This window comes from Mauremys mutica, chromosome 1 (assembly GCF_020497125.1).
Source record: "Mauremys mutica isolate MM-2020 ecotype Southern chromosome 1, ASM2049712v1, whole genome shotgun sequence".
Lineage (NCBI taxonomy): Eukaryota > Metazoa > Chordata > Testudines > Geoemydidae > Mauremys > Mauremys mutica.
This window is the reverse complement of record NC_059072.1, coordinates 98,512,321-98,524,389: the sequence shown is the minus strand read 5'-3', so window position 1 is coordinate 98,524,389 and position 12,069 is coordinate 98,512,321. Positions and strand designations below refer to the sequence as shown.

Below are 12,069 nucleotides of genomic sequence, written 5' to 3'. Positions count from 1 at the left end.
AGAAATACTTAGCTCATTTTGTAATTAAAATGTGAAAAATTTTAATATAATCCCAATCATCTAGTCAACGTAGATCACTGCTCTTGGCAAACTTCTCATGTACTTTTTTTCGCTACTGCATGCATAGTTATACAGTTGTGTTTGTCCAACTGGAAGCAGATTTTTTTTTTACCCACCCCGGCTTATTTTTTGAAGATTTTTGGCAAATCCTGTATTTCTAGTTTCACCTCTGGTGAGGTCCTCTTGGAAGTCTAAAATATACATCTTCTGTATTGCTAGATGCATACTCTGCTTTATGAAAAGGTCTTGAGTACCAACAAGTATAACAGAGTTGTATGGAATAGTGCTGCACCTTATACTGCATGACACTGACTGAAACAGATGTCCTGTATGTATTTTAAATCCCAATGTGTGTTTCTAAAACTTTCAATGTCCTTATTAGGTCCAGACACTACAGTTTCATCCATTTGAAACACAGACCCTTGTTTCTGGATCTTATGATAAGTAAGTGGGGAAATATTTGCTTTTCGCACTGTTGTAGGTGGGTCTGGTAGCACCACTTTTTATTCAGGTTGCTGGATACTTCCTATTATAAAACTTCATGTTCTGTAGCTTATAACTTTGCCAAATTTTAACTGTTTGGGATGTGCCAGTTATCTGCCTCCTGCTAATTTTTAATTAATTCAGCCAGAATGATTTGGCTGCTTCCAAAAAAATTTTCCCCTGTAAAATAAATAAGTAAAAATCCTGGCTACATTTTCTTTGTAAAGCTCTAGCGATCCCATGCTTTGGATCAGGTACTTGAAGTTTGGCAGTAAGGGGTGGCCTTTGTCCCAGGAAGGTGGGGGAGGGATAGCTCAGTGGTTTGAGCATTGGCCTGCTAAACCCAGGGTTGTGAGTTCAATCCTTGAGGGGGCCATTTGGGGATTGGTCCTGCTTTGAGCAGGGGGTTGGACTAGATGACCTCCTGAAGTCCCTTCCAACCCTAATAATCTACAGTTTCTTCATATCCATGAAAAACAACCTAAATTTGGACAATTTATAAGCCTTTGAACAATTGCAGTTCACACATGCTCAGTAGAGACTTCTGTGCTCTTACTGTTCCTCTCTCCACTGGGTGTAGGTAGCACAGATGAGGAAGTAGGCTGATTTGAATGAAGAAGGGACACAAACCAGACCTATGGGAGGTGTAGATTAGGTTCATGAGACCTATGGGAGGCTGGGGGGAGAGAACTGAGTCGGGGGACTATCTGGACAAGCAAACTTGGAGCTAGTGGGTTGGAGGGAAGAAGGTGTGGTGAGGGGAGAACAGATCTGATGGGGACCTGGGGTGCAAAAGGAGAACTGGGACTGGCTGGACAAAGGGACTGGGACAGGTAGCCAGGAGAGACAGATAGGGGCTCGTGGGGATGAGGAATGTGGGTTGGGGGAGGTGACAGGAGGCATGAGAGTGACAGATTGACTAAGGAGCCAGGAGGAGTGGAATTGGGAATGGGTGCGGACAGTGGCTGGGATGGGGTATATGGAATAGTGAGGATAGGACTTGCTGGCCAAGGTGACTGGGACTAGGATGAGAAGCAGAGATAGTAACTGGGACAGAGACAGAATTGGAATAGGGACAAGTTAGAGAGGATGGGGCAAAAGGGGTCATGTTGGGGGGGAATGGGCAGAAGTCTGTGCCCCAGAGCAGACTTTTTTTTCCCAGAGCTTGGAATGGAACCCAAGATTCCTGAGTGTCAACATTCCTCATCTGTCAGCAAATACACTGGCAAAGTGTCCCATCCCCCTCTAGTGTTGGTCCATGTAGAGGATGATAACCTACTATTAGCAGTTACTGTTAGCTCAAGTGGCAAATGTCTCTGCAGTGGAGCTAAGGGTTCCAACCCTGACGATGGATGAGCCATGTCTGTCAGTGCGGTACCACAAGATGGAAATTGGGTGTGTTTAGTTTGCTTTTTTTTTTTTTAAACATAGGAAATTACACAGAACTGCATAAAAAGGCCTTTATTAAAGTTGAAAAGTAAAGCACTCAGAAGTTCAGAAATGCTAGAATGAAGGTTGCCTGTGCAGCCTGAGTTTGGCTCCCCTGTGTGTTTTGCATTATGGTACAGTCTTCAATTATATGATCACATACTATTTTTTCCACAGGATGCCTGCCTGACTTGGTACATGGGATGGACCTGATCTGGGAATTAATTGGGGTTTTGTGTAGTGAAAGAGACTTTGGTCTGTAGGATGCCTGTTTCATTTCTTGCAGAAATTGAGAGGTGTGTAGTAAATGAAGCAGGGAACTGCATGAAGAGAAAAGATGGTCTCAGGTCGAATAGTGCCCTGGAGAATGGGATTCTATCCCTGTGTGATAGGGATTCTATCCCTGTGTGAGTTCCTGTGTGATCTTGGGCAAGTAACTTAAGCCCAATTTTTCACAGATTGCCACTAACTATATTCCTCATTTCCTGGATGCCAGACTAGAGACCCTGGGGTCTGATTTGCAGAAGTGCTGAGCACTCATAGCTGCAATTATAGTCAGTCAAAGCTGTGCTTTGAACATATTAAGTGCTATATCATGTTAACTACTCTAAAAAATCAGGTTCTATATGTCTCAAATAGAGTACCCAGAGTTAGATACTTTCGATATTCATTTCTCTGTTCCTCTCAGAGATGATGTGAAGATAAATTAATGTTTGTGAGGTACTCAAATACTATAGTGATGAGCACTATAGAAAAGCCAATGAGGAGATTCTCTCTTTGGAGCAGGGGTTGAATAGTGTGCTGCACAGTAAGACGACAAAATATTGAGTAGCTGCTCATCCATTTTGTGCACTGCATAAGGCACAGGGGTCCTGTGGGAAAAAATCGGATGTGATCATGTCATTAAAGACTCTCTCCTGATGTGTGCTCACAGGAGGGCTGAATTAAGGTTGCACAGGCATTCTGCCATTTCCTAACATTTCCTAATTTCCTAACTCTTGAGTGCTTGACTTTGTGACCTTACTAATGTTCTTTTAATGTATTTTTTGTGTGTGTGTGTAATATATAAAGGGACAGAAAGTGTTCATAGGGGAATACAGAGGTTCCCGCTTTGGTGTATAGTCACTTCGCTGTTTCTTAGCTATACTTCCTGGGTGTATGTTCTCTGCTAAAATACCAGTCATCCTGTTTCAGTTATTAATGTATTTAGGTATTCTCTTAGCAGGTCTTTATTTCCAAAGCTTGCATTTGACTACTTCAGAAGGATATACTACCTGTCCTCATATTTGTCTGAGAGGGGAGTAATTTTATCTGATTTATGGTACCCACTGTAATTTCATTCGTTCACTGTAACTGCTATTTCCTGTCAAATTTCTGTTCTAGTTTTTAATGCTTTCTCTTTACATTACCACACTTAAAAATGTATCCAAGGCAGTCACTCCTTTTCATTTGCTGCATTTAGGGTCCGTTCTCTTAAAATATTTAGCTGGCCTCTGGGATGGTTTTGAGTCTACTCCTATGCCCAGGCTCCCTTTTTTTACTGGGGCAGACTTCACCAAGTCATCTGCAGCCAGTCCTCCAATGCCATAAGCACCTGTAAAGCATTTACTGATTTCCTTAAAGTATCTTGTGACCTAGAAGTAGTTGAAGGCTTCTGGAGGGTGTTTGTTGAAATGTGCTTTCATGACATAAACGTCAAGGAATTCTATTAAAAGCTATGCTATAGCAAAATTGTGCTTTTCTACTGTGTGACGGAAGACGTGAGGCTTTCAGATCAATGTTTGTTGGGCTTTTTTATGTTTTTGTTTTTAAACTACAAGATAGTGTAGGAACCGGTTATATTGTAGGTATTAACTGAGTTGAAGAGGTTTCTAAAGCTATGGTGTCTTTCCTCCTTTCAGGGGTGAAAGTAAGCCGGTACGGGCCGGTAAAAAATGTTCGCCAATACCGGCCCTTACCCAGCTGACTTTAAAGCAGGGTTCTTTGCCGCGGCAGCGCTTTAACGTCGCTGGCCCTTTTGCGCCCCCCGTCGGTGGCCCTGCCAGGTCCCTTAAAGCACTGCCGCAGCAAAGGACCCTGCTTAAAGCGCTGCCCCTTTTGCCGCTGCACCCCTCTGGCTGCCAATGGGGCGGGAGGGGGGAGCAACTGCCCCGGGGCCGCCGATTTAAAAGGGCCTGGGGCTCTGGGTGCTGCGGCAGCAGCTGGAGTCCTGGGCCCTTTAAATCGCCGCTGGAGCCCTGGGCGGCACGGGCCAGGCAGCGTGGAAGGGCTGGCTGGGGGACGCTGACCTCAAGCCCCGCCCCTTCTGGAGGCTGGAGCCAGCCCCCGTACTGGTAAGTCTTCGGCTTTACTTTCATCCCTGTCTCCTTTCATTAACATCAGACAACTTTGGCATGCTTGCTGCCACTTGAAGAGTTTCTGCCCCATTGGGCTCAACACAAGAATTATCAATCCCGCATGAGCCACTCATTCTCATCTGCTCTTGCTCATTTTAAATATAGGCTCTCCCCAGCCACTTCTAAAGCTTAATTTCCTGTTTAAAGCGTATTTGAAAATACACACAAGGTGCATTTTTCATAAATTGATTTCCTAACTAATATTTTATTTTCTAACAAACTGGTTATTTGAAACTAGTAAAATGAAATGATGTATGTTCATATTGAAGTGATATGTTGGTGTATAATTCTGGCCCCAAGCGATAGTATTTCCTGTGTAGTGTAGTGATTGTATTGGAATTCATCTGCCTCATTTAGTCTCAACAGAACGGCTCTTGTAGCCACAAGAAACACCTTGGTCCATAATGTAAATCCTTTCTATGCCTTTAGCATCATCTTTTATTTGCTTTTTCAAAAGTGAATCTGAAAACCTAAATATTTCCTGTGTTTTGAAGCTGCTTCCATTAAAATTCATGAATAAATTAGTGAGAACATTGCTAGGTGATAAATGATGATAAAACAAATTTCATGAAATGTTCTGATGTGATTTCTACTAGGTCTGCTGTCCTGTATGATTGTAGAAGTCCACAGGATAACCATCGAATCTGGCGGTTTAGTGGACAGGTTGAGAGAGTGACTTGGAATCATTTTTCACCTTGTAACTTCTTAGTGAGTATATATTGTATATTCTTTCACCATACACTTATGGCTATCATTGTTGCACTTTACCTGTTAATCTGTTCAGCTGCTGTCACTGCTATTTCATGGACTGAGTTGAGCTACCAGCATTTTCCACCTTGATTGATAACCCACTAACAATTAAGAATACTGATTACTTATGAATTTGGTATCTTTTTCACATGAATGCAGTTACACCATCACTAAGCCAATTTGTTCTGTTTCCTTATCACCCTGGAGACTTATTTCTTAGCCATGTTTCATTAATTTCTGGTGGTTGAAGCAGATTTTCCTCTGCTGCAGCCCTGTTACATCTCACTGTTGCCCTCTACTGATATGTTACTTCCTCAGAATTTTTATTTCCAACATTTTAAGTGTAGATGAGACAACTTTAATTTAATTCCTTGCTTAAGCAGTAGAAGGCACTGTCTCACAAGTGTAGCTGGGCAAAAAATATTGTAATTTTAATGAAAAAACAGGGTTAGACCAGGATTCAGTCTCCACATCCGTTCACTTCTTTGCTTACAATCACCAAAAGTGACTTGCATTTCATTACATTTGTGAAGTAATCACCTTTTTGCTAAGACCAACTCATTTTACATAGACCAGACATCAGATACTATTGACCAGGGATAGATTTGAACTGGTAGCCAAGAGAGTGAAAGGCTCCATATCCTCTGACATACTGGGGAACAGTCCAGACCATTGAGGGGCTGTGTCACCCCTGCCCTGTAACTTGTGTTGCCTTACAATGCCTTGTCACTGTAGTGTCCAATCCAGACTGCTCACAAACAGCCTTCCAGCATGAAGGTCACTCCTAGATGTGTTTGTGTAACTGCAGCCTGCCAGTCACACCCTGGCTCTCACTAGCCTTGGTTATACTGCAGGGTGACTTCAACGCACTTCTTTTTCCAGATTTTCCCCCAGAAATGCATGTCTTGTACTGCCCAGCCCTCTCCTGAGCAGTCCCAACTATATTAAGTCCATTATTCCTTTAACAGATAATATACACTAGCCTGTTATCTTAAATAGTTACCCAGGCACTTCAACTTAAACACACTGGATTAGATAAAATCTATTTCTTTTTAGTTAATGAATTTGTTTTATTGTTTTAAGTGAGTACAAGTACTGAGGAATAAAAGTCAGAAATAGGCACTAGAAAATGTTTCATTTTTCTTGTAACTAACTTCACAGACTATATTAGATTCAAGTAAAATATCTCACCACATGCTTCTAGCAGCATTACTGACCAAACTCTTCCAATCAGAACCTCTCCCCCACAGTTCCATGGCTGTCTCCTGTGTCTTCTCAGGTGCAGAGGATAAGGTGGGCAGGGAAAAAGAGAGTGGAGTCTTGGGGTGTTTGCCCTCCTTTTTTATAGTTCCTCTTTGAAAAGCATTTCCAGCTGAGAACCAGGAGACAGGCAGTCTGCTGAAAGGAGGAGACTCAATGCTGTTTCTTTGTTGAGATGCAGATCTCTTGGTCCTTGTTCCCTTCCTTGTCAAAGACTTGTCTGGGAAATGTACTTTAGTCATGATTTTAGCTTATGTTCATAACTTTACGTATAATGTTGCTTGATATTACTGCTCAGCAAGTTGAGTTTTCAAATGATACATCACAAGGCATACCTTATACAAAGATTATTACAATAGTGCATAGGGTGTGAACACGGGTGTTTTCCATCACATACCCCATTACCTAGTGTTTGAGTCATCTGGCATGTCAGATGTGCAAGGTATTTAAGTGCAAGCTTAATCAAGCGTAATTTCTTGTTTAAGAAATGTGTGTTCATCTTGTTCAGGATACTGTAATATAAAATCTGAATTTTATTGGATTTTACAAACTTTAGATTGGATGCTTAATTCTTGGGCTGTTTCTTGTGAATTGATATGGCAATTTCTTTTGACGATGTAATGTTTTCCCCAGGCTAGCACAGAAGATGGCTTTGTGTACTGTCTAGATGCTCGTTCCGATAAGCCACTTTTTACTCTGAAGGCTCATAATGAGGAAGTATCTGGTAAATTTTATATCTTCCTTTTATATGTAAAACATGGCCATTAATATGTAGTTGGAATAAGTCTTTTAAATAATTATGTAAATATGAACTTGTTTGAGAGAGGCAGTCTTTTGTTTAGCAAAAACCTTTAGTACTAATCATGTTAGCTGGCCATTTAAATGGCCTCTTGGTCGAGTTGTATTTTAAGGGATGTATGTTTTGACCATAATGCATTTTTCTCATAGAATTACGTCAATAAAAATGGCAAAGCAGATCTCACTGGTTTGAGTCACATTCTTGAATTAAGTAGTTTGCACAAAATTATTCCTGCATGAAGAGGATTCTGCAAAAAACAAAAAAACCCAAAACACCATTGATCTTTTTTATATTTTAGGTTTTTTTAGATTAATAATCTCTCTCTCTCACACTCTGGATCAGTGATTATTAATACTAATACGTACACACTCTGCAACTGCCTCAAAAATGAGCACATAGTCTGGGATAACAAAAAGAAGTCTCTCACTGATAGTTGAAAGAGGAGGCCATGAGGCTGGACAGTTGTCAGAGAAGCCATGAAGTAAGGAATTAGCAGTTGTAAGGAGAGGATTGAGCCATGATTGCAGTCTGAGAGGTCCTGGTTACTGCCAGAGGAGAAAGGAACACTGAAGGTTTTTCACACCCAGAAGGATCCCTGCTTCTCCCATTAAGTGCGGGGGGTGGGGGGGACAATGTTTCTATTAGTCTCCACGCTGCTTCCTTTAAGGCACACGGAGAATATGAGGTTCTTTCGACGTCCCTTTAAAATGTTACACAGGGAAGAAAAATATGTAACAATTAAATGGTGATTTTTAAACTGGTCTATTCTAACTTTTCAGGACTCCAATTAAGCAGTCAGATCAAAGGGTGCCTTGTGACATCATCTGCTGACAAATATGTGAAAATTTGGGATATACTGGGAGGCAAACCAAGTCTGATCCATTCCAGGGATATGAAAATGGTAAGTAACTTACACATCACTTCTAAGACAGTTTACATATAAACCACGATTTTAACCAGGCTTCATTGTCTTGTTCTCCTTAACACGTCAGATGAATTGGGCATCTTGTCCTGGGTGCTGTTTACATCACACTATTCAACACACGACTGGCAGGCTCTGCTTTAAAGCCTTGGACCGGAATAGCCAATTATTTTTACACAATCAGTTTTGAAGAGGCATAGGAGGGCCTTACATTTGTTTAACTTGTTCTGTCAAGGTGTGTTAAGGTGACTGTTTTTTGACATTAAAACAATATTTTTTCCTCTAGGGTGTTCTCTTTTGTGCAGCTTGTTGCCCTGATTTGCCATTTGTCTATGCCTTTGGAGGGGAGAGAGAAGGGCTTCGAGTCTGGGATATAAGCAGTATTTCTGCAGGTAACATCATCTCATGATTTAGAGTTTCAGGATTCCATTTTTTCTCCCTAATATACTGCATGTTCAGTAATACATCAAATGAGGCAGCAAGGCACTTGTGAGAGAACTGCAGGCTTCCGGTGGGTAATGAGGTGTGTCCAGCATCCTGTTACGTTGTTCTGCTGCTAACACTGTGCCACGTACTTTGGGTAGATTAGTCCCTTCTCTGATGAGGTTTCAGTCTAAGTGGAATAGATACCTTGATCTCATGCTTTGAAATATGGCATTGCACTCTCACAATGAAAGTGTTGGAATCCTGCTTTAAAAAACAAAAAAAGGTGCATCTTCAAATTCTTAACCAAAATGAACTTTTTTGAAGTGATGCCTCTGGTGTTTGTTAAAAAATGACGTATTTTCTTTCAGTGTGTATACAAAGGTGACATTGGTATAGCTTATTCTTTTCGTTTCAGTCTGATGTACTGTTTTTAATGCTGGCTGCATGGCTGAGGTTGAGGATCTTCACAGTTACTTTTTATATTTTGTCTCTAGAACCACCGGCTTTTAATATACAAAAAAAACTTTTGGCTGTGGTTTGCAACAGTGTGAACTGGTATTGGCCGCATGCCCAATTTTATTGTTTTATCATCTGTAATAAATGGTAGTGATGTTGGATTTACCCACGAAAGCTCATGCTGCAAAACGTCTGTTAGTCTATAAGGTGCCACAGGATTCTTTGCTGCATTTCATTACTGTAAACCATGTTCTAGCTACTGTAGTGATCTTCTCTCCAGGATACTAGCATTTATGTAATCTCTTGCATTGCAGTGAATGAAGTTTTTGGAAGCAGAGAGAGGTTGGTAGCTGCCAATACAAACTCTGCAACTAGCAGCTCCTTTGCCAGCAGTAGCAGCAAAAGTCCAGAAGCAGAAATGGAATCCTGACGGATCAAACTTCACATAGATGGTATATAAATGCAAAACATCAATCCAGAGTATACTTTGGGACTACAGTTAATATGTACTCTGCACCCACTGGTTTGGAAAGTATTCATGGAAGTTTATCAAGTTTCCTGTAATCTGCAGCTTTTTTTCATGTTGTGGGAGGAAAACATGGTCTTGTGGTTAAGATATAGGAGTCAGAAGTTATGGGTTCCTGCCTCTCACTGACTTGGAAAAATTAAGTGACATGCCTGCACCTTGCTTTACCTAGCACTGAAATGGGGCTAGCACATCACATGTGCGTTTGTAAACTTCACTTGTAAAGTGATGCATCTTTGGCAGGAAAGCACTGTGCTGCTGTAGAGTGTATAAAAAGGATTGTAATGAATGGATTTCTCTTTAGTTGCAAATGAAAACTACTTCAACTGAAAATTGCCACAATATTTAAATCAAGGGCTGAACAAAAACTTTTTTAGTGTAAGTAGTCAAACAATGCTTAAGTTCCCCCAGAGTAAGCTGACGATGGACTGTTTAACAAATTTCCAATATCGCTTTTCAGAGATTAACATCTTACTTTAAATCTCTTAGAACAGTATTTTTCAACTGGTGGATGGCAATTGGGGGCTGTGAAGCATTGTAAAACTACCATACAATCTAAAGCAAAGAAAATCTCACTCCCTGTACACCTTTACCCTTCAACGTCAACTGTTCTTTAAGCTTCTCGATACACACAAATTACACAGGTTTATTTGTTGTAATATTGATCTTTTTTTTTTCTCCCTCTCTCGTAGGAAATGGAAGGGGGTTGTAGAAATCTTTGGCTGTGAATAATAGGTCACCACCCTGAAATAGTCTTAGAATATGAAATAGGGCAGAGATGCATCTTAAACCAGCCACAGGCCTTGGCCATTCCACAAAGTTTGGGATATTCTTTAAATACAGTATCTTAGTCTACTAAGAGATTTAAACACATGCAACTATCACACGTTCCTATTAAACTGGAGGGAACACAGAGAGGGCTTTTAAACAGTTTCTAATTAGGTTTACCTAATTATGGAATGGGTTAGGATAACAGTAGCTAATGGATATGAAGTGTGCATAATGGAAAGCTGTACCTGGTGTGTACTTAATCTTTAAACAACACTGTTTCAGTGTGTCCCATTTTAAAATAAGAAAGACACAACAAAGTAAATCCTGCCAGGATAAAAATAAAATGGGGGGTTTGTACTTAGCCCAGTGCTGGCTGCCTGTGGTGGAGGACTTGCTGTCCTGTCCCAAACTCTAGCTTGCTGATTAAAGCAGGAACTCTGAAAATATTTCAGGTTTGTCTGTTCTTGTCATAGCTTCCTCCCTTGCCTTCAACCTATGTGCTTTAGTTCTTCTTGTGCACTGCAGAGGAGTGCGGATCACTGGATTCTTTTCCCCCAGGTAGTCCATCTCTAACCTATAGTCTTGCCTCCAGCCTTCTTATTAAAGTAGCCTCCTGTCAGTCAGGTTTGGTTGCCAGTATCTCTCAGTAACGTTTCAGCTCCTGGGATGATGATCTGTGAGAAATTCCGTTTCTACTTCCTTTTTTAAATGAGGCTAGACTGTGCGGTATTTTGTTCGTTTTTACCAATATACTGAGTTACACCAGTATACGCCATAGTGTGCTTGTAATTACACAAAGGTCACACGCAGCTTATTTCCCTTTCCCATATGAGAATAATTTTGTACATACTAGGGCAGTTGTACTACTTTAGCTTTATCAGTATAGATAAAAACTTAAAAAAAAAAAAAAACCTAGAAAACTTTTATTAAATTCCATATTCCTTGGACTGGGTCACTGGTGCCTTTTTTAAATTGATAATGTATATTTGAGCCCCCAGGAGCTGTGAAAGTACTGTATTGTCGATTAATACGATCAAAGGGTGGGAAGTAAATTTTGTGCATGAGCTGGTGAATTTTTGTGACAGTTTTGCAAAGATAATATTAATATAGCTGAAAACATTATGATGCAGTACCAAAAATGTCCATGGACTAGATGCTAATTTGTGGTGCGGATGGCTTCATGAGTGTATATGAACACTTGGGGATGTTTTAAGATATGCAGGTAATATATAAATAATAACTAATATATGTATATCCATATACATTTGTTTGAATGGTTGTGATTAGTATATGTATTTCACTTTGCAATGAATTCCCCTAATGTAAAACAAATACAGGAGTGGGTGGGTGAGATTCTGTGGCCTGCTTTGTGCAGGAGGTCAGACTAGATGATCATAATGGTCCCTTCTGACTTTAAAGTCTATGATTCTATGTTTTTAGCTAATTGTCCTGTAACTTTTGGAAGGGGCGGGCAGTGGGGGTGGAAATCAATCACTATGTGGAATATGCTTTTGTTTGTGCACCCAGATTCAGTTAATAAGTGATCTCATTTGAACAAGCAAACTTTACATTCTGCTTTTCAAGGTATGACATGTAGAAGTAGTTGCTAAGTGCCTGTTTTCAAAAGCTGTCTTTCACATAATGGAGTGCTTGCTAATCCTATGCTCCTATAGTGGCTGAAATGCAAATTATGTTGTTTCTCTAAAGCAGTTGTGTCTGCTGTGCTTACTGTAAAAACCCCTTGACTTTTTTCAGCAACTAAGGGCTTGGCTACACTGGAGAGTTGCAGCGC

General features: G+C 40.6%; 1 protein-coding gene across 2 annotated transcripts in view; it reads left to right on the top strand.

Moving 5' to 3' along the window:
• Positions 1-11,539, top strand: part of PWP1 (PWP1 homolog, endonuclein) — a 47,310-nt gene extending 35,771 nt beyond the window's left edge. For both annotated transcript variants that reach the window (XM_044993160.1, XM_044993169.1), the window contains 6 exons: positions 443-504; positions 4,964-5,075; positions 7,011-7,101; positions 7,956-8,077; positions 8,385-8,490; positions 9,295-11,539. In XM_044993160.1, the coding sequence (XP_044849095.1) occupies positions 443-504; positions 4,964-5,075; positions 7,011-7,101; positions 7,956-8,077; positions 8,385-8,490; positions 9,295-9,410 (609 nt within the window). In that variant the 3' untranslated portion in view covers positions 9,411-11,539. The remainder of the gene's footprint in view (positions 1-442; positions 505-4,963; positions 5,076-7,010; positions 7,102-7,955; positions 8,078-8,384; positions 8,491-9,294) is intronic.
• Positions 11,540-12,069: the final 530 nt, after the last annotated feature.